This window comes from Amphibalanus amphitrite, unplaced genomic scaffold (genome assembly GCF_019059575.1).
Source record: "Amphibalanus amphitrite isolate SeventyFive unplaced genomic scaffold, NRLGWU_Aamphi_draft 000390F_arrow, whole genome shotgun sequence".
NCBI lineage: Eukaryota > Metazoa > Arthropoda > Thecostraca > Balanomorpha > Balanidae > Amphibalanus > Amphibalanus amphitrite.
Genome location: NW_024881884.1, coordinates 450087 through 477903, shown reverse-complemented (window position 1 = coordinate 477903; position 27817 = coordinate 450087). Strand labels below are relative to the sequence as shown.

Here is a 27817-nt window from a genome sequence, read left to right as displayed (position 1 = left end):
GACGAGTGCTGGGCTAGATGGAGACGGCAGAGAAACGTAGCTACTGAACTAAATAAAAAAATTAAAAGAAGCGTATAGGATAAATCAAGTACAGCAACTTTTATCTACGAAAAACAATCCGCACAAATACCATAATATTTTAAGGCAAATGACCGGAAGATCAAAAGCGCACGTATTGCCACCACTCATCAAACCAGACGGTGAGACAACAACTGATGATAACGATAAAGCCAATTTACTTTGTAATTACTTTGCTAATCAGTCAATATTAGAGACCAGTGACAAACAAATACCAGTTTTAACGCCAGAATCCCCGGTTCCGATCTTAAATACAATAACTATTACGGAGAGAGAAGTACTTAATCTTTTAAACTCACTTGACGTAAACAAATCATGTGGTCCCGATAATCTCCCACCAAAAATTTTAAAACTAGTAGCACTTTTAATAGTGACACCACTAACTAAACTTTTTAATCAATCGATAAACCAAGGTCATTTTCCGTAAATTTGGAAAGAAGCAAAGGTTCACGCTATTTTTAAGAGAAATGGCTCAGCATCAGATCCATCAAACTATCGACCCATCAGTCTTTTACCCTGCATTTCTAAAATCTTTGAAAAAATCATTTTTAACCGCATTTACAGTCACATAACCGAAAGTAATCTTCTTACCGACAAACAAAGCGGCTACAGGCCACATCATAGTACTCACCTTCAACTTGTTTACCTCACACACAAACTGTACAGCGCACTCGATACTGGCAACGATTTTACATTAATATTTTTAGATATAAGTAAATATTTTGACAAAATTTGGCACGCAGGTCTTTTATATAAATGCAAGACACTATTCGAAATTACAGGTACACTTCATGCATGGCTTAAGTCTTATTTAGCTGACCGAAGTATCCGAGTGTGTGTTAATGACAATTTTTCTCAGCCCCGTCTTATTAATACCGGATGCCCGCAAGGTAGCGTCCTGGGTCCATTACTTGCCCTTATTTACCTTAATGACCTCGCTGACATCACTCATAACGAATCTCTATTTTACGCAGATGACACATCACTATACGCATCATACTCACGAAACCCCTCACAACTCATTGCGCGTCCCGGGCAGCGACCCGTAGCCGACTCAAACCGAGACGAAGTTTTTAACCCTCGCCCGCACATGCCATTTTCCCATCCTAGAACGCACATGGGGGGGGGGGGGGGTTGCCACCCCCCCGCGCCGTTTCGTTCCTGTTGGAGATAGAGCTTAGCGGTAAAGACCAAAAAGATTCTTTGGGAAGAGACGAATCCAATGATACCCAGTTTCACCTTCTCAGGTCAGTCATTGACCTTCCAGGTCAGGTCAAACTAAAAAATGTTGCTGTTTTAGGTCACCGTTGGATATCAAGCGCGCTGCTTGTCATATACCGATGACGATGCCGTTTTCTGGTGCCAAGCCAGCTAGAACCTCTTTGTCACACTACCCGACCAGGTTTTTGCTGCTGAGGTCATGTCAGGTCAAGTTAGGTCAAGGTCAATAATATGTGTTTGTATGTCTGTGTGTGTCTGTGTGTATACTGATGTGTGCACCGATTGTTTATGTGTCCATATTACATGAAATCATGATCTGAGAAGCTTTTACCAAAAATGTAGTCAAAAAAATTCAAAAAAAAAGTAAATTAAGCTTGCCTAAAACGCAATTATCTTAGATGACCTAGGTTGACCTTGACCCTGACCTTGACCTCTGTACATCGTCGAACAACATGTTTCATGATAGGTGGGAGGTAGGATTGGCATAAAAGGCCGAAATCAAGGTGTTCAAAGCTCACAAGGCCCATAGCCAACGCAAGATGTTGAGAATTGGCCATTTGGGTCATGACATGACCTGAAAAACAAGGTCATATCTCCGAAACCAAAAACCACAGAAACTTGAAATTTTCAGTGGACATCAAGAAAGGATAGAGGAGCAGCTATACGAAAAATCAGCCTACTAGCTCTAAAAGTGTTGAGTGCAGAGCAGAAAGACTACCTGGGGGGGGGGGTGGCAACCCCCCCCCCCCCCCCATGTGCGGGCGAGGGTTAAATCCTTACAAACTGACCTTAATATAATTTCTAACTTTGGTACAGATTGGCTCATCAGCTTTAGTGCGGCTAAAACCAAACAGGTAATTTTTAGTCACGTGACGTCTTCTCACTCACCATCGTTGTCATTCGATGACAGTTGCATACCTCTTTCAAGTAGTCACACTCACCTCGGTCTTACACTATAGACGGATCTGAGATTTCACAACCACATCAATATCATAATTAAAAAGGTTAATACTGCGCTAAGTCCCCTATATCCAATCGCTAAATATTTACCACGTGACATCCTAAACCAGATATACAGCACCTATATACTTCCAATATTTGACTACAGTGACATTGTATACGACGGACTAATAACGACCAAAGACAAACTACGACTAGAACGACTACACGTAAGGGCAGCACGTCTAGTGACGGGTGCGTTATTTAACACATCTCATAACAAGCTCCTTTTAGACCTAGGCTGGGACACCTTAGAAACACGACGAAAAAAACACCGACTGATATTTTACAACAAGCTGATAAATCATTTCGCTGACTTGCCGCAATACATAAGGGACATACTACCACAAACCAGACAAGACAACACGGGTCGTGCTCTTCGCAATTCCACCAATCTCACACTCCCAAACAACAGAACATCACTTTTTAAACAATCTTTTATTCCTAAGACGACCAGAGATTGGAACATTTTACCAGAATCCATCAGAACCGATCCCAGCCTCAAATCCTTCCGAGCGATGGAGACCAGACTTTGTGCAGGGACCGTCCCACCATATAATAATACTGGATCAAAGTTTGGAAACATTCAGCATGCAAGACTTAGGTTAAACGCAACTGTCCTAAAAGCTCATCTCTACCAAATCCAAAAATCTTCTTCTCCCTGCTGTGAGTGTGGGAGCCCAAAAGAGACTGTAGCACATTTCGTTCTAAATTGTCCCCGTTTCCAATTGCTACGCTCTGAACTTTTCGGACAAGTTTCATTAATTATACCCATATTTAACAACTGTAACAGCTAAAGTCAATTATTCAAAATAATTTATATTAGGACCAAAACGCGTTTCGATAATATCGTCATCAGTTGGTCCTAAATAAATGACACAAAATACCATGTTCAATCCAAAACACTTGAAAACCTACGGTAACATTTCACGTGGACATCTCAATGCATTACATTCACTGGGGAGAAGTTCAACACTCAGTCGTGACCTATCTCGTCAATAACATGTACAATGTATATACCTACACATAGAATTTTACAGTTGATGAACAGATAGAATCAATTTTGCGGCTGTCTCGGCTAATGTTATCCTACCACTTTTGGGGTTCATGCACTCATTTATTTCAAGAATGGCCGCCTCGAGCGCTATCCTTGTCATTTTGTCAATGTTTTCTTTGACACTCTTAGCCGCTCTCCAGTCTGGCAATGCTCCACATTCATGAGTGTGTTTCACAATGGTTTTGTCTCTCTGATATTGTATATCTTTCCGATGTTCCCTCAGCCGTATATCCAAACCGCGACCGGTTTCGCCATAGTATGGCTTGGAACACCCAAGACAGGGGATCTTATAAACAATGCTGTTCTCATGTCGTGCGTTCCGTTTGTTTCTCACTATTTGTTCTATGCTTTTTCCCGTCTTGCTTATGACGACCACATCCGTTCCTTTCAAAAAGTTGGTGATGGTGTCAACATGTTTGGAATGTGGCACAACAATGACTTTGTGTTTCTTCTTCTCTTTCTGAGTTTTTGGAATCCTATCACGAATTTTCTTTGCCTTTAATTTACATCTGATAATCATCGCTTTTGGGTACTTCAAGTCCTTGAATACATTTTCTATGTACATAAATTAAAGGCAAAGAAAATTCGTGATAGGATTCCAAAAACTCAGAAAGAGAAGAAGAAACACAAAGTCATTGTTGTGCCACATTCCAAACATGTTGACACCATCACCAACTTTTTGAAAGGAACGGATGTGGTCGTCATAAGCAAGACGGGAAAAAGCATAGAACAAATAGTGAGAAACAAACGGAACGCACGACATGAGAACAGCATTGTTTATAAGATCCCCTGTCTTGGGTGTTCCAAAAGCCATACTATGGCGAAACCGGTCGCGGTTTGGATATACGGCTGAGGGAACATCGGAAAGATATACAATATCAGAGAGACAAAACCATTGTGAAACACACTCATGAATGTGGAGCATTGCCAGACTGGAGAGCGGCTAAGAGTGTCAAAGAAAACATTGACAAAATGACAAGGATAGCGCTCGAGGCGGCCATTCTTGAAATAAATGAGTGCATGAACCCCAAAAGTGGTAGGATAACATTAGCCGAGACAGCCGCAAAATTGATTCTATCTGTTCATCAACTGTAAAATTCTATGTGTAGGTATATACATTGTACATGTTATTGACGAGATAGGTCACGACTGAGTGTTGAACTTCTCCCCAGTGAATGTAATGCATTGAGATGTCCACGTGAAATGTTACCGTAGGTTTTCAAGTGTTTTGGATTGAACATGGTATTTTGTGTCATTTATTTAGGACCAACTGATGACGATATTATCGAAACACGTTTTGGTCCTAATATAAATTATTTTGAATAATTGACTTTTGCCATATATGTCACTATGAGCTTAAACAACTGTAACAGCGTATCTAAACTTAACTTATTGCTGTATGGTAGATGCCTTAACAAAAACGATCAGATCAAAGTAGCGAAATTATTCCAAAATTATATTATCAAAACTAAAAGATTCCAGAACCAATAGCATCCAGCGGCGGACGGCGGGCCGGACGGTTCGTCGTGTCGCCTGGGGGTAGCAACTTTAATTTCAACCAGCGAGCGGTGGGTGTGGCGAGGCTTGGCGGTGGTCAAACAGACTTGTATTCATATTATGTTGTGTTTTTTATGTAATACTCATGTTTATTTTATACTGATTGGTTAAGAGAGGTGCTTTAATTTAAGAATTTTTATTCTTTTGCACCAATCTTATAATATTTTTGTGTATGTTTTGCTCATTTGTAATGTTGAAAATAAATGTGTATGTGTATGTATGTATGTATATTCCAAACACAAACTTTCAAATATGTGACGTCACAGCCCAAAATTACCTCCTTCCCCAGGCCACATTACTGTCATAAAGCTGATTCTTTTTACTCTGTTGGCACCACAACAAAGTTCAGACCAAGTTTTAAGCGATTTTTCAACGAACAAACCCATTTAAATCAGAATGACTAAACGAGGTGACGTCACACTAACGGTCGCTCCATGTTGAAGATAGGGCCTTGTACAAGGCCCATTTTCAAATGAAAGGAACGAATTTCTTCAACACCAAGAGGCCGCGGGGGTTGCAACCTAGATAGATAGTGGTTTCTGAACCTCGCCGCAAACATGGCTATCTCAACTCAAACCCCATGTTAAAGGTGGGATAGTTCCTTTAACCTATGATGCTTCATGAGCTTGAGAACCTATAGCCCATTGCAATGTGCTTTTGGCTATATGTTTCAACTAAAAACAACTTATTGGCCGTTTTCACGACGGAATAGCAGGCATCTATTTGATCCCCATTTGATCCTTTGGTTCCTCAGGAATTTTAGTAGTTCTTTTTAGTAGGTTCCCCAGCTTTCGAATGAATGGTGCGTTAGTTTGCTATTTTTCTACCCTAGAACGCCTAGGGGGGGGGGTGTATCAACCCCCCCCCCCCCTGAGGTTTTTTCGAAGTGCACGCTAAACGGCTTGTCGTAGCGGGCTGAAATTTTCAATACCCTCTGGGGCAACCTTTGCGCATCTTTTGCCGAAAAAAATTGATCGGGTCATATCAGGTCACGGAGTTATGACGTCATAAAGGGAACAACCTCCGGCCAGATTTACGTTAAATTGGAGATTGCTTCACATTGGTATAAATGCCGACTGACCTGACACACTGATGGATTGTTTTAGAACCATAACTGGCTGATTTGACATTGGCACAATGTCCGTTGACCTTTTCAAGGTTACTAAAGGTCAAGGTCAGGTCAGTGACCTCGGTTGACCTGTAATGACTTCTTGCACTTGTATGCCTTTTCGGGGTATTTTGATGCCCTGAATTCGAATTTGCTATCCATTTCAGGCATCGTCGGTTGTTTCTTGTAGTTCATTTTGGGGTCAGGGTCAGGTCAGTGACGTCACACGCCTGACGTGACCCAATGCACAAATGACCTTGCAGACTTCCGATGCTCCCAACGCATCATTTTTAGAGTTATGACATCGAAATACGCACCAAACGATAGAGAATTGATCAAGGATCACGATAGTGAAGGTTTCAAGTCGATATCTCTTACCGTTTTGCCGCAATCGGCGCGGAAATCTGAAAAAGTTGGATTTTTTTCCGAAAATTTGACCTTTGACCGGTCATAAGTAGGTCAAATGTTGACCTAGGACCAAAAAATATACCACCAATCGCGAGATCTCGTTGAGAGCAATCCGTTGGTTTTTTCCGCTAAGCTCTACGACCTTCCGTTTCGAAACGCCAGGGGGGGGGTCGTAACAACCCCCCCCCCTGGTCGTTCGTGTTATGAGAAATGGCCTAGTCGTGCGAGGGTTAAATATCACATCGATTTACTTTATCTAAGGATTTATCACTAATATCAACATAAAGCGTAAGCACAATTATAAAATTATGAAATTATTAAATACTAGTACAATAGTTAAAAAAAGATACTGAGTTGCCAGGCTACAAAGAATATATTCATTTATGGCGCACGACAGACATTTAGAAAGCAGCGCCCTGTTTTATTGCACGCTGCTAGCCGCTTCCATTGGGTTTTGCAGGCCGACGTCATTGGTCGTTACACGTATGATGTCACGCGACTTGTGGCCTGTCACGGCTCTTTAATGATCTCCACTAAATGAATGCAACAATGGCCTTTTAAGTTGATCTCTGTGACCATCTGTCTATGGAGCGACCAATATGAAAGTTGGGTGAATTTACCGGGGTTACATGATTATGAGCAAGCAAATGTGTATCAGGAATGGATTTAGGTGGAGAATTGCGCTGGACCATGAGTGCTCAAACGCTCTCAATTCCACGCCGGTTTGGCTTTGGAGCCGAGACAGACGATGCGGGTCAAGGTCACCGCTGGGGTAACGGTGGATTGGCTGCGCCCGAGCACCCGTAACGCGGCACAATTCTCCATCTATGGATTTTCCTATTCGCTCAGCATTGTGATAGGCGTTCGTAATAGCATTTACTCTGCTCATGTACCTATCCCCGGTTATTTAAAAGAAGTTTTTGTGGGGAAATATCACGGCTTTAGGTACTCGGTGGCCCTATTCACGACTTTCAAAGAATGCTCCGATAACTAAACCCCGCACAGACCTACTGCATTAGTGAATCTGACAGAAGGTCTGTGGAATTACATCCCCCCTCACCACACCCCTAAAACTCATCCAGTGTCCAAAACCACTTTTATCGACTCGCCAAAAAAAAAAAAACACACACACACACACACACATAGGTACACACACAAAGCATGGGGCATGTCAGCTCTCAGTTCATTTATCATTGTCTTTACCATGGTTCAATTGCATTGCGCGATTTAAAGCACGTGAGTGCCTATATAGTATATATGTAGAAAATAATATCTACAGCAAAACATCCAAAATTACAAAGGCTATACAATGCTTAAAAAGTAGGTTCATCAAGGAAGCCCATTTTTACTTGCGTTGTGTTGCCAACCATGCGATTCCAACGCGGGCTATTCGCAACGTCTGTTAAGGCACGTTAACAACTGACAAGCCGCCACCGCTGCCACTTATTCATAGATGGTTGATATCGCAGCTTGGGCGTCAGCAGCGCGGCCCACAACGCGTCGGCGCCAGCGCACGCAGCTGTTGGCACTCGGCAGCCGGTGTTGCGACTTAACGGCCGGCCGGCCCCATGAAGGAGAAGCTCTTGGTGAAGCTTTGTGATCGCCTCATAGCCGCCTTGGATGTCATCTTTCTTGGCAGATCCATCCGTTCAGATGGTACGGTGCAGTCTGGATAAAGGACGAAGTCCAACGCCGCTAACCCCGCGACCGCCACCCCACAACGTGGCCGCAGACCGAACGGGCGTGAGGGCCGTAAGGGCCAAGGCCGTATAAGAGAGGTAGAATCATCCCGCGATTTCCAATGGACCGGTCGCTAAGCATTAGCGTGACGTCACTGGTGGAGACTGGGCGGCGCCCGGCTCCAAGCTGTACGTCGGGTACATTTGGCACCGTAATGTTGTTATTACTGAACGACGCACATAACGACAACTAATGACTCTTAATAACTTTTTTACTAACCTAAAGCTGATTTCCTTGCCGGTACATTGCCGACCCGAGCCCCAGGGTTGACAATCATGGGATGGGATATAGGTCGGATGAGCGACCTCGCGACGGGAGGAGGAACGATTGCAATTGTTGTGTTCCGCACCGCCGATTGCATTCTCTATCTGCACCCGGGGGGAGGGGATGCAGGGGCACGTGCTCCCATCAGATCAGGGGGCCTCTCGGGCCAGAGGGGCCTTGCGACGCCAATTGGCGGCTGAGGGGATCCACGCTGGCATCTTTCGACTCAGAAGGGCCCCGCAGGGCTCGGAAGAACACCTTATGTGCTCCGAAGAGCCACACTTCTCTCCATAAGAGCCCCACACCGGCTTTTTAGTGTCCCTTGTCGGCCTTTGAGGGCCCCTTGCCGGCTTCTCAGGGCCTATTGGCGACCTCTGAGGGCTACTTGCCGGCCTCTGAGGGCCCTTACCGGCCTATTAGAGACCAGCAGCTCTAAGGGTTCCACACACGCCTGCGATGACCAGCTAAACCAATGGTTGAAGGCCCCCACAACGGCGCCTGCGAGGGCCCTCACCGGCGGCTGTGAATGCCCCACACCGGTGCCTACTATGGACGTCAAACCCCTTGAGACCCCACTTTTTTGCGATAATTCTTAAATGCGTTAACTCTCGTTGACAATATTCTGGCAATGTGTGTTTCAGAACCTGCCGAAACTTTTATTACCAAGGTGTTTTGACGCCAAACGATTATGAAAGGTACTTCTCATTCACTCGTAATGCTAAGGTCAATTCAGGCCCGGGCAGAGGCTTGCGCTCGGCCACACTCGAGCCCCGCCACCAGCGCCATCTGCTCTTAATGTCATCTACCAGCGCCCGCTACCGCTACCAGCTACCGCCCACCATCAAGCCTGAATGGAGCGCGAGACGCGAGTGACCGGTCGCCGGGCAAGGAGCGCCGGAGGGAGAGGGCGGAGCTTAGCGCTGACGTCATTACGTGGCTCCGCCCCATGAGCGCGTAGCCTCTACCCAAACAGGAGATTCGTTCCGTGAAATTTAACATTACGAGTGAATGAGAAGTACCTTTCATAATCGTTTGGCGTCAAAATACCTTAGTAATAAAAGTTTCGGCAGGTTCTGAAACACACATTGCCAGAATATTGTCAACGAGAGTTGACGCGTTTAAAAATTATCGCAAAAAAGTGGGGTCTCAAGGGGTTTGACGTTCATAGTAGCTGAGGGCCCAACACTGCCACCTCTGAGTGCAACCGGCACCCCGGAATGAGGTCCCGAAACCAGTACTTCTTAAGGCCATATATCGGCGGCTCTGGGGGCTCAACGCCGGAGCCGCATCGGACGGCCACTCACCGGTGACTTTTGAGGCCCCACACCGACGACTCTGAGGGCCCCACTGGCGTCTGAGTGTACCTTGCTGGTCTCTAAGGACTCCAGAGGGCTCCCGAAGGCACCGCAGACCTCTTGAGAGCCCCTTGTCGGTCTCTGAGAGCCCCTTGTCGGTCTCTGAGAGCCCCTTGTCGGTCTCTGAGAGCCCCTTGTCGGTCTCTGAGAGCCCCTGTCGGCCTGTAAAGGGTTCGAGCCAGCAGCTCTAAGGGTCCCACACCCGACTGTGACAACCCCACACTGCAGTGTCTCTGAGGGCCCACAGCGGCAACTGTGAGGACCCTCACCGGCGCCTTTGAGGGCCCACAGCGGCACCTCTGGGGGCCCCGCACCAATGCCTCTGAGAGCATCACACCGGTACCTGTGAGGGCCCACACCAGTGCCTCCAAAGGCTTCATAACCGGCGGCCCTGAGGGCCCTACACGAGTGATTTTGAGGGGCCTACCGAAGGCACCACACAATCCCTTAGTCTCGCTGAGCTTCTACCCCAATCCCATACCGCCTTCTATCCCAATTCCTGCTCAACTAATTATAATCAGCCCCCCCCCCCTCCATGGGTCAGCAGTGCCGCGCCGGTGCCGGGGCCCAGCGCCATATCGGGGCGGCAGTCGGCCACGCGCACTCAGTGGTTAGCGCTTAGCACCGGCGGCTAGCGCACGCCCGGTGTGTTATCGGCCGTGAACCGCTCCAAAACGGCTGCAGTAACTGGTCGATATAGGTAGTAAGCAGATGGGCAGAGATGCAGGTGGATTGATGACCGGCAGGCTTTTGTGTTTTACGAGGGTGAAGGGTCGAAGTCGGCTGCTAAGTGGCGAGCGGATTTTATCAGATGCCGGTTCACTATGACCTTTGTCCGGGTCCTGGTACCCTGACGCACTCTTGGAGAGCCGAATCACAGCAAAACTCCATCCACGACCGGCTTACGCTTTTCTGAAAACGTCTGCGTTTGGCCTTCTACGGGCCCGGCCGGCCGCGATTGGCGGTCCTCCAGTGACGTCACCGGTAGTGTTAAGCTGATTGGCGAATAATACATGGGAAGAACCGGGACGACATCCCCCTGGTAAGGGCCACCCCACCATCCGGAGGTGGCTGAGCAGCCGGGCGCAGCGGCGCCTGGGCGGCGGCCGCGCTGAGATGAAGTCCCAAACCACCATGTCGCCATCACCGCCATCACCATTGCTGCAGCTGTTCCCAACCGCCTCAATCGCCGCCGTTTTGCCAGCAGTCGCGCCGCGGAATGGCAGAAGCTCCAGAGTAGCCTCCAGCGCCCCTCTCCGCACGTGTGCAGGTGCACTGCGGCCGCCGGGTCCGACGTCCAGGCAGAACATGATATTTCCATGCTGCTCCGACGGTGGGCTGGTCTTGTTTGGGCGTTCCTCCACTGTGACGTCGGTACTCGGTCACGCCTGCCCCGGCAAGGGCGCAGAGGCCGACGTGTCACCATCCGGTTGCGGTCCTCAGTCGGGCCGCAACGTGTACCTCTTCCGCAGCGTGGAGCGCGCTCCCGCTGGGCAGCGATACAGCCAAAAGTAGCATGCGGGCGGCCAGCGCTGCGCCGGACAGCGGACCCATGCCGGGGGTATGCCGGTCTCGGCCATTAGCGGGGTCGTCGGGGCCGAGGCTGTACATACAGCTGGTGACCGCGTGAGCCGCCAATCGAAGCTCACGGCTTATAAGCTCGACGCGGGCATCACACGCCGTCCCGATGGGAGGTCCACGACGCCGACGCGAACTCCAGCGCGGCTCGCAGCGCGAAGACCAGTACGGACGGCCGGGGCAAACGGCGTGCGGGAGTCGCAGGCGACGTTCTGCGGACAGAAAGGGTTGGGCATAAGCTGGTCGGCAGGACACTCTTGAGCCGAGCCTTTGATGTAATTACAGATGATCCAGAAGCATGCACAAACATTCATGACACACTATTCTCATTTATGTATTTGCTACATATGATATGATATACCAGCTCATGATCAGTGACGCATTCTGGGCAATATGTTCTAAAGTGAAGTAACTGAAGTTACAGCTTAAAAGCTTGAAAAACAGCTTAAAAAAACACACACACACACATTCGATAGGTTATGAGAATAACATGCCTTGTGTGCTTAATGCAGGAAAATATTTTTTTTCACTTTTTTAGAAACAGCAAAAGAGTTGTCAACAAGCCATGTCAACTATCTAAACAATTTTTATGGAAACTGCTCTAGCTAGCTTAAAGTTCCACAACGTTTCCGGAGCACCGTACCCAAACTCAGTTCATGTTACAAGAAAAACAGTAATAATGCCTCCTAATTTTGAATGAAATATAGGTATGAGTAATTTGATTTGGAAAGCAACAAATTTCCGCACATCATTTTAGCAAAATTACTATTTTCCTCAGCCATCAGGTTACACAAAACTATAGTAAACTTTATGATCTAGTTTACACAAAACCAAAGCCCCGATTTTAACAAATGTAGATTAAATTTAAACAATTTTAAAAAATGTATCGTGGAGAAAATGAAAAGTGTAGATATGTAAAGCCGGGATATTTCACGGATTAGGCACTTAAAGAAATATCTTCACCTTTCTTTGAGCCACCAGCCTTCACCCAAGTTTTACACGAATGTAGTGAAGCAGACAATGTGGCAACTCAAAATTGTGATGGTTTGAGATAATTATGACGGTAAAAGAAAAAGCAACACAAGGTTCCTTACCCTCGTTTTTTTCACATGGGTTCAGCTGAGGCTTCAACTGTTGCCGACCTGAGGAGCTATAGGGACTTGAGCTTTCCAAAACTCAATTTCTAAGGGCACTGAGCAGTGTTTGGCTTTCACACGAATGCGATAGTAAGTTATATGAAGTTGACAAAGCAAGCAAAGCAAAGCATGATGCCCCGCGCGTCCGCCCGCGACCACGCCCCGCGTCCGACTCCCGACCGCCGCGTGACCCGAGGCGCCCGGCGGTCACGTGACCTACCGGCCGGGACTGCAAACGGCCTTCACCACCATTCTTGTATGACGTCATATCCTACTGAGGTGCTGATTGGTCGGAATTAGATACCTGAAGGTAATTATCTGCCGTAGTTATTTTTGTTCCATTGTTTTGCTTGTTTTCTTATATGAAATGTAATTAAAAAAATGCCATATTTTAATCACCATTAAAACATAACTGAATAGGTATAAAAGAGAACTCGATATATACTTTCCTGGTTTTTAAGAATTCCGGAATTAGATACCCGAGGGAGCAAAGAGGGAGCAAGTTGCCACGCTGATTTGATACCTCATAGTCGAAAGGTGGGCTACTAGAACCGAAAATTGCTGTGTTTGTAAATAAATAAGTGATTTGAGGGCAAAGAATGCCCGGATTTAAACTTCTAAAATTATTTTGAACATAAAATATTTCAGCTTGAGGGATGTTAACCCGCGAGTTGCTGGGGGGGGGGGCGTTAAACGCCCCCACTTTTTTCGCCGGGCCATAGCATAAAAACGGCGCGCCGCAGGCGCGCCAAATTTTGGGTACCTGTAGGGAATTGATTGAAGTTTATTGTGACAAAGTTTCAAAAAAATCAGCCGGAAAATTTTTGAGATATCGAGGTTTTGGTGACGTCATGATTTCTGAGTTTTCGACCAAAAACGGCATATGTTCAAAAAATCATATAAAATCACAGAATAGACATACAGACATCAGCAGGGCCTCGTCTAAGGAATTTTCACTGGGGGGGCCAGAGACTGAAGGAGCCAAACCTAGGGTACCCCCAAATCCTGCTTTCTCACCGGATTTAGACCACTTATTTTTCATCACAGCCCTGACACCATGAATATTTTTTTTTTGTTTTTGAAAACTAAAAAAAAAATAGTAGGCCATCCGACCCATGCTTGTATACCTATTAGTTTATAGCCTCCTCACATTGCCCCATCAGGCAATAATAATCACACTTCTCGTTGTTAAGCGTGTGATTGAGTGGCAGTGCCTTGTCTAAGGAATTTGCATGCCGAGCCTTATGTCGAGGGCCCACACGCATATGTATTTTTTTGCGAACCACATCGGTTTCAGATGGGCCCCTCTGAGCGCTCGATGCCGATCTCTGAGGGCTAATGCCAACGTCTGGACCTATACTTCGGCCTCTATGGTAGCCCACACTGGTTTTATATGATCCATACCAGGCTTTTATGGTCAATCTGAGTGGAGACCGTATTTTCCCACTAGGGCCCCCTCAGACCAGATGCCTGTGTATCATCTTGGAGACTGATGGCTTCTCAGGTGGATTCTCCGTAATCGCCGTGGATCTTCAACACTTCGTCAGAGGCTATAAACTAAACAAAAATGAAGATTACCCCGTGTAGTAGTGCTTTAACCCTATTCCTGGCGGGCTCCGCCGGGACAAGAAACTGGCGGGGGGGCCGATTCGGCCCCCCCCCCTGAGATCTCGAGAACGAAGCAAGATAGCGACAAGCGGTAAACGGCATCGGATACGCATGGACAAGGTCTACAATTTTTACTAAGGTCATTTTCAGGTCAGGTCAAAGATGACGTCACAGGGGTCGAAAAAGTCAAAATGGCGGCGCTAGATATGGAGAGAGTTTTTCTCGAATAACTTTCGAATTAGTCAAGATAGGAACAAACTAAGGGCAGCATCGTGATCCTCTCGTCAATCCGCATCGAATGATATATATGTTGACCTCGAAAGGTCAAGGTCAAAGGTTGACCTCAGGTCACGTGACCTTGAGGTCATCATGTATATCATTCGATGCGTCTTGACGAGCTGAACACAATGAGACCATCCACGCGTCTGTATCTTGTTCCTGTACGGAGTTATTGGCCAAAAACCTTTGGTGACCTTTGATGACGTCACATGACCTCACAGCTGCCCAACAGCAAAACAGACCTCAAGGTAGTGAAGGTTGATCGTATATGAAGTCATGTATGGTATATGGGGCCATTCCGACCCGTTTTAGTGGTAAAAACAGGGAGTTGATTTTTCCCCCATTGACTTATAATGGGGAGGTCGCGAAATTGACCTGACCTTAGGTCACCGATATCAAAATTCCGAGATATACAAATTGCACATACTGGTACCCTAACTAAAGCCTGAAGAGAAGAAATTGATCGGTCAAAAACTCTAGCTCTGGCGTGATTGCAAACTTTTCTGAGGTAGGGTCACCAAACCGCCTCTGGTGACCTGACCTGAGGTCAGATCAACTCAAAATTTTCAGACATGTTGCGTAGAAGCCTTATAGGAAAAGTCAGAAAATTTGAGCTTCCTAGCTCAACGCGTTTGGGAGAAATAACCAAAAAACCTCAGGGGGGGCTCCTGAGGCCCCCCCCCGCCAGGAATAGGGTTAAGGCCCGTTGGGACCCTAAGTGGCTGGCATTTCCCCCCCAGGACTCCATGCCGACTTCTTTAGATAATCCAGCTGTCAGAGTTCCCGTCCCCACAGACAGACCACCAATCTGGCATCTGCGCCTGCGTACGACCACCCAGAATGGGAGCCTGCTTCATTACGATTAGGAGCTACTCTAGCCGCACACCGGTGACCGTCCAGCCAGAAGTTGGACTCGGCATAGCGAAGACGACGATAGGCAAAAACAAGAGATTGACGCCTCGAGGACAGAAACAATTCAGATTGATACCTAAAGGAGAAATTGTTGCCGGTAGAGCCTTGGACTCCGCGTGGTGAGGGCACGCGTCTCGGTTATAACAGTCCGGGTTCGAAGCGCGACATCGCTCGATCTTTATGAGCCTCCTGGCGAGTACATGGTTACGGTTGGTGGCAGGCCGTAGTCATTCGAAGTCAGTGAGGGGACCGGCCGTGTGCGGCTATGTGCATACGTTAAACTTTGGGCTCTAAATTCTGCCATAGATCACGCATTGCGCGATCGGAGGGTAGAGGGCAGGGCCAACGCAAAGCTCTGCTTAGCGGGGGCTCTGTACTTGTGAATCCTTCCATTCAAAAGGTTCGGACTAAATTTATGAAAAAAAAAAGAATATCCGGGACACGGAGTTGGGCGCCTGAAAAGACGAAATGTAACGCATTGCTGAGCGAAAAAAAAAATGGTTCAGGTAAACAAAATAAACACATAACAGCCCTAGGTAATGAGGTATTTCAATGTGCTCACATTGCATCGTTTCGTTTACGCATTTGTTTTTATGTGCACTGACGCCTCGAAATAAAAATTCGTTTGCCTTTTGGCTATTGCCGGCCCCCCCCCCCCCAGTAGTGACTTTTTGCCCTGACTGGGGGGGCCATGTCGATGACTGCGGGGGTTTGGCCCCCCCAGTTAACATGTTAGACGAGGCCTTGCAGACATGCCGTAAACGCCATTAGACTGCCGATACCATGATCAATCAAATGGCTATCTTCGATTATTGATTATCGTTCCGCATTTTCCATAATCTTGAACTGAATCTTGGCAATTTTTCGTTACTACTTTACGACCATGATACATGAATTTCTTAAATTGAACTTCTTTAGCCAAACACGTACACATATGATAAATTGAATGTCACCATCGTGTTCTACGCCCCAAATTACCTATTAAACATGTGTCACAGGCTGCGAATATCAGTGTTGATTTTCGGGGATATGTGCCTACCCGGTTGACCTGACCTTGACCCTGACCTATGCTTGACTGACCCCTACATGGAGCTGACACTCTTGTAGGCCTTATAAGATGGATTGTGCACCGTTTTGACAGAGTTTATGGCGAGAGGCGCCCATTGCGAAGTCCTGAAATCCATGCTACTGAAAGCCCGATTTCAGGTGTTTGACCTGACCTTGACCCGACCTGTGACCTCAAAATTCAACTTTAAAGTACTCATCTGAAGCGTCTCGTCGCGCTCTTTCGTTTGCCGCCTCGTGCGTTTCGCTGCGCCTATTGGTTCTCGAGTTATCGGCTGGGGGCGTTTAACGCCCCCCCCCCCCCCCAGCAAACGGTGGGTGGCGAAATACCCCAGCAACTGCCGGGATAAGGCCTCAAAGAGTAGGCACTTTTCAGGTATCAAATAGGTTCCTCTGCGAAAGTTCCGTCGTGAAAACGGCTATTATATACTATTTGGTTGCATTTCATTGAAAGTATCCACGGCCGGCTGACGGCCCACAGTTTGCCACGGCTGTGGGCGGCTGTGGCTGTGGAGCCACGGCTGCGGGGTGGCTAGGCTGTGGAAAATTGCAGCCGTGCAGAACTCTAGCTGGCTGCCCACAGTTTGCCACGGCTGTGGGCGGCTGTGGCTGTGGAGCCACGGCTGCGGGGCGGCTAGGCTGTGGCAAATTGCAGCCGTGCAGAACTCTAGCTGGCTGCCCACAGTTTGCCACGGCTGTGGGCGGCTGTGGCTGTGGAGCCACGGCTGCGGGGCGGCTAGGCTGTGGCAAATTGCAGCCGTGCAGAACTCTACCCGATTCCCCACGGTCCCCGGCAGGTGGCAGCACCGAGCCCGACGAACCGACCCACCTCAGACCTGTGAGTGTGGCCGATGGTATGTAGATCTGACCCAGGCGTCACTCGCAGTGGCGCACCCAGGCCCGCCTCCCGAGAGGGGTCGACCAGGGAGTCACTCGGAGAACTGGCGAAAGTCCAGCTGAAACGATCTCCGGAGACTCAAGCGGCGCCGCCAGCTGCACTGTACGCACAGCCTCCCGTGCACAGTCAAGTAACGGCGATGACGAAACGCGCCCACTAGCCGCAGTCCCGGAGCGATGCTGCGCGTCCTGCCGCCGCTGGTTTTGAGCCTCCTGACGGCCGCCGCCGCTCCTCCTCAGAAAGTCGGGAAGGGAACGGTCACGTGACCGGGGGTCGCCACTCCATCTCGACCGCCCTGCGCCGAGGATACAGGCGCATCTCCTGCGAGAGTTCCTCCCTCTAGCTCGCTCCTCGCTCTCTCTTCCCCCGCCTGGGCTCGCCTCTGTCCGGGGCTCCGCGGTGCGCTTGACCCAGCCAGTTGACGTAACGCTTCCGGGTCAGCGATCCGCAGTGGCGGTGAGTCACGTGACCTGCAGATCATTATGTTCCCGGCTCTTGTGAAAAACGAGTAGATCTATCTTTCCCTTTTCTTCGGATAAGGTCCTTGAACATCTCCTGCCTCCGGGGGGTTAGCGATTCCGTGATGTAGAGGCCGGGATCTCGAAGTTTGGCCTTCGCTCTAAAAAGCGCATCTCTGTTACAGCCGGGCGCAGCTGAGCACCGCCGTAGGGTTTTTTTTTTCGCGATAGCTCCGAACATGCTGGCGATAGCGAGCTGAAACTTAGCATACCTGATCTTTGATTCAAGCCGGATCTTTTGACACCAACTGCATTTTCGGGTCATCTCAGGTCACTGACCTATGACGTTAGAAGTGAACCTCTGTACGGTCGTCAGATGTCGCAAATTCGTAACGCTCTCATTGCCAGAGGAGCTTTCACAGGGAAATGAAACTTGCAGGATCTAATATCCATTACGATTCTCACAACTTGTATGTCTCGGATTTTTCCTAAAGGACATATGAGGTCAGGCCATTTTCGTGACCTCACCATTGTCAATGGGGAAAAATGAAAACTGCTATTCTGGCGACGGGAACGATTTCCAACTATCTCAAGCACACAGAATCGTTAGTTAATGCACTCCTTGCAAGGTTACATGCGTTACGTTTGCAATGTTGACCTTGTGTGACGTCATTTATGACGTCATTAGGGTCATATTAGTTTTTCGTCAATACCTCCCGATCAAATTGCACTAGCGAGTCGGGAAAGCCACAAATGGACTCAGGAAGACCTGCCAAATCGAATGCTATGCGACATGACCTACTTTGACCAATTTTGTGACCTGGGGGCGCTGACCTGACCGTGACCTGGGGTCAAAACCTTAAGTTGACCTCACCCAAACAAAAAGTATACCATTCGACGCGCCTAAGCGAAGCGAACACGATGCTGCCAAAATTGCGGCTCTGCGGCCGTTTTTTGCGAAGTTATACACCAAAAATGGAACCGTACCTTGAGGCACTCGACCTGACCTCACTGGCACTCGACGCTGGATCGCCTCCTACACTTCGGTCAACACTGCAAGAAACTGAAACAGCGCACCCGGCCGAGGCTCGCCCACCTGCGGCGCCTGACAGGACGGGACTGGGGTCTGGAGGAGAAGCAGCTCCGCACGGTGGCCAACGGCTACGTACGAGGAGCGTTAGAGCACGCGGCGGAAGCTTGGCTCCCTTCAACCCCACCATCCCACGTCGAGGTGTTGGAACGCGAGATGAGGGCTGCGGCCCGGATCATCACGGGCTGTGTCGCGTCGACCCCGACACACGCGCTGATGGCGGAAGCGGGCCTCGCCCCGGTGGGTTCTAGACGGACCACGCTAGCTGCTCGACTGCTGGCGAAGGCGCGAGCCCTCCCAGAAGAGGACCCTCTCCGGCGAGTTGCAGACAGCACGACAGTGAAGCGGCTGGCGTCGGTGACAGGTTGGAGAGAAGTGGGACAGGTGGCGTGGACGGAGGCTGGAGTGGAGGCGAGGATGGAGCCCATCCTTCAGCCCCGTACCCCACCGTGGCTGCGACCCGCACCGGTCACTTTTGACCTGGAGGCTGGGACGCGCCCACCACCTGGATCGCCCGCCGAACGCCGGAGACAAGAGGCTGCCCTCTGTCTGGCCTCCCTCCCCCAGTGTGCCACCTGGGTGTGGACGGACGGTTCAGCGGAGGAGGGCTTCAGGGACGGCGGCGCTGGAGCACTCATTGTGTGGCCGGATGACTCAACAGAAGAGCTCCGTGCCCCGGCCGGTAGTTTGTGCAGCAGCTACCGGGCCGAGATGGTAGCCCTCCGCACGGCCCTGAGACACCTCTTGGATCATCCGGCCCACGAAGATGTCCCCATCATAATATGTACGGACTCCCAAGCTGCCCTGGCGGCCCTCAGAAGCGGCCCTTCAGAGCAACGGACCCAGCTCAACAGCGAAGTCTGGGATGCCCTCAGCCTTCTGACAAGAGAGGGTAGTCGCCGGCTCCACCTTCAATGGGTCCCATCTCACTGCGGCTTAGAAGGGAACGAGCGGGCCGACGTCCTGGCCAAGGAGGCGTCGGCGCTCCCGCAGGAAGAGGTCCCCCTTGATGTGAGGACCGTGCTGAGGGCGACCGCCAGAGCAGCGAGGACAAGAACCGGCAGACAACGCCCCAGCGGGTGGTACCGGGACCTGTGGGGTGAGCGCCTACCTCCACCTGCGGCTGATCTGGACCGCCACGCGGCTGTAGAGGTGCATCAGCTGCGGACGGGCCACTGGTCGGGCTCCGCCCAGTATATGCACAGGATCGGTCGTAACCCAACGGTGGAGTGCCCTGGCTGCAATGACCATGGATGCCGAGCGGGACGATGTCCGGTGTGTCGGGAGGAGGCGGACACTCCCGGGCATGTTCTGCTGCGTTGCCCAGCCCTGATGAACCTGAGGTTCCGCCTGCTGGGCACCATACACCCGTCGCACGGGGAGATTCGGAGCGCGGACGTCGTCGCGGCCCTGGCGGCCGCGACCAGACGACTTCAAAGCCGGGAGGCTTCGCGGCAGTGACCCTGCCGCCGAGGGGAGAAAACAACAACAACAACAACCTGACCTCAGAGATCACCAGTTGACCTAGGACCTTAAAGTCGGTTATCAATGTCTGCGTCTCGTAACGGCGCACACGCTCGTTTTTTTCACGACGTGCTAGCTCCACCAGGGGAGAAACGGCGAGGGGGTCGTACCCGCCCCCCCCCCCCCTCTCGGCCGGCGCGTATGTAGAAAACCATTAGGTCCGGCGAGGGTTAACCCATTTACGCCCTTCGTTGCGTTTTCGCAACGCAAGCAAGGGTCGACGTGATCGTAGCTTGAGAAGTGTGTAAAAGAGGCTCACCGATGAGACAAGTTTCAGCGTGTGTAGCATGGTTGTGCGCATGACGATGACGCTACGCAGTTACAAGTCTGTGCAGCCGGTAAGTTACTGCCTACTGCCTAGAGCTCCCAGAGTGAAGTCGAAGGTTTTGTGAGTGATGACGTCACGAAAACCAAGATAAGTAGGCTAAGTGCTTAATAATATCGTAATGAATATTGTGTAAACATATTCTGCAGAGTCCCTACAATAGCTTAGATATGCATTTTGTTAAGAAATCATGCTACAAAAAGGGTTTGTGACTATTTTCAAATATGACTACGGTCGCGTTGCGGGAACGCAACGAAGGGCACATCGGAAAGACAGCGGTGTTGCGAAAACGCAACGATGGGCACATTGGCAGGGTAGCGGAAGTACACTGAAAACAATTTCACCCGAAGCTGGCGAATTAAGCGTTGCTCTGCGGGTGGTATATGTGTATTAACTCGCCATGTCCAGATTCTAGCTAGAGGGTAAGCAGACTTGCCTGCCTTATTACTCGTAAATATGCACTGTACCCACAGTCTGCAGTAAGGTAGCTACCCAGCACCGGATATTGTCCCCGCGGGTGTCGAGTCATTGGCACAGCCCTCACTGAAAGAGTTGGAACTACTCGAGGTATCGTAAACGCGTATCCGTGGATGGCGAACCTTCACATAACCTGCCCTGAAGGAGTTGGATCTACTGTTACAACTAGATGGCGTTGTCTCATACAGTTTTGAATTACAACCATTTTTTTAACTTTTTTTGAATCAATGATATGTTGGCACATTGTTTGGCGGTTTTCAAGTGGGGGCGAAAGTACAATTGTTAGGGTGCATCTTTAAAACCTCTGCAATATTCATCACGGGACGATTCGCAACGCTTTTTCTTCCGAAACTACCAAGTGAGACCATTTTGATTCTTCTATAGGTCACGAAAGCAGCCGCGACACATCTTCTTGATTCCGGGCGGTCTGCATGACTGCCGGTGACTGAGTCATTTCGAAATATCTATGGGAATTCGATTTGACCTTTCCCACCGATGTGAAACTTTCTCACCGATGTTTTCTAGGTGTGATATTGCTATAATATAGATATTTTCCCGCAAATATGGTCAAGCGTGGGAGTTTTTTGGCCCTCGTGACTTGGTCGGCGAAGGGTAGGCGTGGAGGGTAACCCCATCTCCTAGGGGTTTGTGGGGCGCTGCTGCCAGGTAGGCGTCGATGAATACCTTTCGATGGAGGGGTCGCGAGCCACTGGTGCGCGAATAGTCGTGGAGGGTTACTACTCTCCAGAGTGAATTGCGAAAGTGTTATGTCCTAAATTGACTCCTGGGAGGGTGGTTAAAAATGGTTGCGGATAGGGGTACCCGCGAGGCACCGGTTTACTCCCCAGTTTTGGGTGAAATTGTTTTCAGTGTATGAGTATCAGCAATAGACTTCACTCGTGATACGCTGTGGGTTCTCTCTTTCTCTCCCCCATCTTCCTCCCTCTCCTCCTCGTTCCCCAACTCTCTCCTTCCCTCTCTCTCTCTCTCTCTCTCCCTCTATCTCTCTCCCTCTCTTTCTTTCTTTTTTTCTCTCTCTCTCTCTCTCTCTCTCTCTCTCTCTCTCTCTCTCTCTCTCTCTCTCTCTCTCATTTTGTAGCCATGATGCTGTAGCGGCGGAACGTCTTAAATTAACCCGGCAGTTGCTGGGGTATTTCGCCACACACCGTTTGCTGGGTGGGGGGGGGGGCGTTAAACGCCCCCAGCCGATAACTCGAGAACCAATAGGCGCAGCGAAACGCACGAGGCGGCAAACGAAAGAGCGCGACGAGGCGCTTCAGATGAGTACTTTAAAGTTGAATTTTGAGGTCACAGGTCGGGTCAAGGTCAGGTCAAACACCTGAAATCGGGCTTTCAGTAGCATGGACTTCAGGACAAAACGGTGCACAATCCATCATATAAAGGCTACAAGAGTGTCAGCTCCATGTAGGGGTCAGTCAAGCATAGGTCAGGGTCAAGGTCAGGTCAACCGGGTAGGTATAGATCCCCGAAAATCAAAACTGATATTCGCAGCCTGTGACACATGTTTTATGGGTAATTTGGGGCGTAGAACACGATGGTGACATTCATTTTGTCATATGAGTACGTGTTTGGCTCAAAAAGTTCAATTTAAGAAATGCATGTTTCATGTTCGTTAAGTAGTCACGAGAAATTGCCAAGATTCAGTTCAAGATTTTGGAAAATGCGGAACGATAATCAATAATCGAAGATAGCCATTTTATTGTTCATGGTGTTAGATTTACAATTAAAATATATAAGCAAAACGGCGATCAGTTTCAGTCTCTCTTCTCGGTCGGCTTCCCGTACAAACGGTACAAACAGGCGGAGCTCTCACGGTGCACTGTATTCGACTGGCGCGCCACCTCCCAAGAACAATGTTACCAAATAAAAATGGCAGCGCATACGTAGCGCGTGAAGGGAAAACTTTCCAATTGCAAAACAACTTTATGACGGTAGTACTTCCGACATACACTCCCCACCCGAAATCTCACAAGATTTCGCAATAACCGACTTGAATACGAATATCTAGACATCACGGTGGCCCGGTAACACACAGCAGCTTACATCACAAAACAAACAAACAAGCGACGTTCCGCAGTGACATAGAACACCTCACGTTAGGTATCACTCGGATGCTTCCAACTGATAGAGCCGGCTGAGAGGGCGGCGCGTGGGACGCCCGCGCACACGGACAGTAGCAGCACGCGCTTGGCCGTCAGGACCGTGAAGCAGCTGCATCACGCGCGCCAGCGGCCACCGGCCGCGCGGTCCCTCGTTCTGCACGAGGATGACGTCACCAACTCCGGGCGTGCGGTCGGGCCTCCCCCGTGGCGACTTGCTCCAACAGCGAAGAGCGCGGAGGTACTCTGTGCTCCAGCGCCGGGTCAGGTGGTCACACACCCTCTTTCGATGCTTCCACGCCCTGTTGACCGGACATTCGTTCAGGGTTGGACACAACACACCGTCGATAGATGTCACACCAAACAACAAATGGGCAGGGGTGAGAAGCTCTTCACCATCACCCTGAGTAAGAGGGCGTAGGTTAACAAAAAAGGCAAGCTCATATAACGTAACGGACAATTCTTCATAGCTCAGATGGCATAGATGCAAAGTAGACCGTAGAGCAGCTTTGGTCACACCCACCAACCTCTCCCAGAACCCGCCCCACCAAGGAGCGGCCTCTGGGATGAAGCGCCATCTGACACACCTCGGAAGATGCCCTAACAGCGCGTGGAACGTCCTTGCGTTGTCACTGTACACGAGAGTCGGAGTTCCTCGTAGCGCGAAGAACTTCCTCAGCGCCAGGACTAGATCAGCAGTCGTCTGGGATCGAACAAGTTCGAGGTGCAAGGCTCGAGATGTGGCACAAGTAATCAACAACACCCATACCTTGGTGGCGCTGTTGTTGACGAACAGCGGGCCGAAGTAATCAACTCCGACTTTGGCGAAGGGGCGAGACGGTTGTGTCCGAAAACTCGGCAGAACACCCTCTGGCGATCTGTAGGGCAAAGAACGGTATCGTCGACATCGGCGACAAGTGTCTACAGCGCGGCGAACCGTCCGTCTTCTCACCGCATACTCAGCTGAGAGAAGAGCCAGAGTGACGCGCGTCCCTTGATGAAAACACCGTCGGTGTGCTTCCTCGACAATCAACGTCGTGATGTGAGAGAGATCAGGCAAGATGGGCACCGGTCGCTCTCCAGTCCGGAGAGCCGCCTCCAGCAGTCCATCGTCAGCGAGCTGCGGACGGAGCTTGTCAAGGGGCGACCCTGGCGGAAGCAGCTGGTCAGTGCGAACAGTTTGCATTTCTCTCTGATATGCAGCATGCTGCGCGGCTCGAATCCAATATCTTAAACTCACCATCCTCTCCTCTGGAGTGAGCGGTCCGGTCATCCGCTCTGTCCTCTGCAGGCGGCAGTTGGAGATGAAGCGGCGCATCCACGCCAGTCTGTCCACGGCCTGGGAGAGGTGAGAGCAGGCAGTCACGTCGAACGGCACTTTCTCACCTTGACTTGCGATCAACCGCACCCTCGTCTGAACTTCTTCCGGTTTCAGCTCGACGGCCGCCTCGGTAGACAGCAGCAGATCAGCACCCACAGCTGCCAGTGCCGGCTGCGGTCCAGCAGAGGCGGACCTGAGGAAAGCGGGCCCACGCCACCAGACATCACACGCTGTCAGGTCTGACAGGGACATGCCTCGCGTACCTAGATCTGCCGGGTTGTCCTGCCCTCGGACGTACCGCCAGTTGTCTCGGCTGGTAAGCTGGAGAATTGAAGTCACCCGGTTCCGGACGAACACCTTCAATGCCCGGCGCTGATCCAGCCAGTAGAGGACGTCCATCGCGTCAGTCCAGTACACGACTCGTGGGTTGCTGAGGTCCAGTGATCGAATCACGAAGTCCATCAGACGACAGCCGATGAGCGCCGCCATCAGTTCCAGTCGCGGAACGCTGAGGGAGGAGGCAGCGGGTGCAAGACGGGATTTGGCGATCAACAGCCTGACACCTCCATCACAAGCGACATAGATGGCGCTGCAGTACGCGACCTTCGATGCGTCACAAAACACGTGATAGGTCACGTCATCCGCTATCCGAACGGTGCGAGGAAACCACACAGCGCGGTCCGACGCTCCCCTGCACCAAATGGCTAGCTCCTTCTTGATGTCAGACTTCATCTCCTCGTCCCAGTCAGGAGACTCCCCCGTGCAGGTCCTCTGAAACAGAGCTCGGCCGGTAACGAGCCAAGGTGAGAGCACGCCCAGAGGATCATACGGCTTGCACAGCGTCGACAGCAGTTGGCGTTTTGTGGTTATGGCTGGCAGGGGAGGTACACACACGGCGAGACGGTCAGAGCTGGTACACCATCTCAGGCCCAGGACGTGGGCCTCCGCTCCAGTGTCGTCTCCAGTGATGTGCAGCTTATGCAGCTCCATTCCGGCATCAGAGAATATCTTCTCAGTCCTCTTCATACTTGACTCAGCCTCGCCTCTGCTGTGGAAGGAGACGCATACGTCGTCCATGTACAATCCAGCTTCCAGTTTCCTACAGAGTGATGGATCGGTGGCACTGTACAGACCAAGGTGGGTGGATATTGTCTGCAGCAGCATATAGGGTGAGCAGGTTATCCCGAACGGGACGCGTCTGAACCGTAGACATCTATCCTCCCAGAGAAACTGCAGAAACTTGCGATCATCTCTGGCGACAGACACCTGATGAAACGCGGCTCGGATGTCTGCCTGGGCTGCAACCAGGTCCCGCCTGAAATTCAGCAGCACCGCTGGTAGGCGCCGCAGCAGGTTGCCTCCAGCGTCCAGGTAATCGTTTAGGCTGCGACCAGTAGCGTCCGTGGCGGAACCGTCATACACGACCCTCAGTTTCCCGTTTCGCCAGATACCTCTGTGTGGTAGGTAGAAGCCATCCATTTCTTCGACTGGTGACACTTCTACGACGCCGGTTCGCTGAAGTTCCGCCAGGTGTCGGTCGTACTCCTCTCGCTCAGATGACGTCAGTCGACTCTCCATGCGCCTGGTCCGCGCCGCCGTCGAGCTGAGATTGGATACAGGACGGTCACCTGACTTCCACAGAAGATTCATCTCGTACCTTTGGTCTGCATCACTCCATCTCGGTATCGCCGATGGTCCTGCTTTCTCCTCCTCCGCGGTGATGCCGAGCGTTTCCAGACTCCAGAGCTGTTCCGGCCTGAAGTCCTGCGTCTGAAGGCGGCTGCAGCGGAGCGCGTACTTCATCGGCTGGCAGACCGGCACGTCGTCTCGGCCGTGCAGCACGTAGCCGAACACCGTCTCCAGGGCCCTGAGATGCTCAGTCAGTCGCACTTGTTCCCATAGCACAACTCGGTACATGAGGTCGGCACCGATCAACACATCAACTGGCCCACCCCCAAAATCATCAGCGAGCAGCAGGTGTGGTTCGAATACGACCGCAGGCGCTCGGGTAGAGGTCAGCTGGGAACACAGACGATCTGTCTTCCAGAGGTCAAACACGTGAGCCTCCCCACCATGCCGACTTTGCAGTGACAACCTCACCTTGTCATACTGTCTCGGCTCCTCCAGCCGTTCCTGGAAACCCAGGCAGGCAAATGTTCCACTCCCCACCGTGGGGAGACCGAGCAGCTCCGCCGCGGACGTTCTCACGTAGGACGAATCGGAGCCGCCGTCCAGAAGCACGCGCAGCTGGCAAGTGCCGCGGGGTCCCGTCGCCTCTACCAGTGCAGTCTGCATGTAGCAGATTCCGTCGCTGGCGGCAGGATTAGCACTCGAATCAGGTTCCGAGCAGGGCAGATCACTGGGTGAGTAGTGGTCAGAGACGGGTGGCGGCATCTTCACATCAGCATCAGGCAGAGCACATGCGGTGTTAACACTGGCAGCAGTGCACGACGGTGTTACGACTGGCGGCGGCGAGGCAACAGGTGGTGACACAACTAACTGAGATGCAGCTGGCGGCAAGACATCCACTGCAGCGGCAACATTCATGTTCTGGCAGGGAACAGCAGGAGACCAACCTGGACGGTGGGACTGCTGACCCACTGGCAACGGTGGCTGAAAGCTGGCTGGCCGAGCCCTCTCCTTACTGTACGCAGATGATGGCTGGCAGCGTCTGTCAGTGCGCTGTGAAGGCTGCTGCCGATCAGCTCCACTCGTTCCGAGCGGAGGTCTCGGCTCGCTGGTGCTGTGGAGACTCGTGTGGTGAGGCCCCCCGCATGACAGGCAGTTTCCGGACGAACAATCGCGAGCAAAGTGGGGCCCCAGACAACGGAAGCACAGGCCTGCAGTCCTCACGATGTCCCATCTGGCTCCAACATCACAGTTACGGTACACAGCGCATGCAGAAAGCCCATGCCGTGCACCGCCACAGGCCACACATTGCCAATCTCTCCTGTCACGTGTCTGATGGTTAGCAGGCCTCCCTTGGTGACGAACAGCCTCACGAACCTCTCGGTGGGTCACCAAACCACTCACCGTTGAGCAGCCAGTAGCCGCCCTGGAGGTGACAGCCGCTGCGGATCGAGCAGAGCCGGCAGCTCGTTCTCTCACCAGCATTTCTTGCTGTAGAAACTCCAGAAAGGTGCCGAAGTCATCTGCCGGTTGCCGCGCCCACTCAAGGCGCCAGGCCTCCGGCAGCTTCTTCTTCAAGACAGGTAGCAGGAGGCTGCTGAAACTGTCTG

The 27817-nt window shown here is 50.7% G+C and overlaps 1 protein-coding gene across 1 annotated transcript; it reads right to left on the bottom strand.

The window, feature by feature from the left end:
* Positions 1 to 23400: 23400 nt before the first annotated feature.
* Positions 23401 to 26632, bottom strand: LOC122390296. The gene is made up of 2 exons (XM_043383060.1): positions 24027 to 26632; positions 23401 to 23559 (listed from the first exon to the last, which is right to left on the bottom strand). Exons 1-2 carry the CDS (start codon positions 26493 to 26495, stop codon positions 23530 to 23532), a joined length of 2499 nt encoding a protein of 832 aa, XP_043238995.1. The 5' UTR covers positions 26496 to 26632; the 3' UTR covers positions 23401 to 23529.
* Between the last annotated feature and the right edge of the window lie 1185 nt (positions 26633 to 27817).

Bases quoted from the DNA above. Each gene is read 5' to 3' on its own strand.
- LOC122390296 (XM_043383060.1), bottom strand. From the start codon at position 26,495: ATGTACCGAGTTGTGCTATGGGAACAAGTGCGACTGACTGAGCATCTC. The intron at 23,560-24,026 runs GTATGGGTGTTG...TCCGGTCAACAG, and splicing joins TCAACAACAGCGCCACCAAG to GGCGTGGAAGCATCGAAAGA.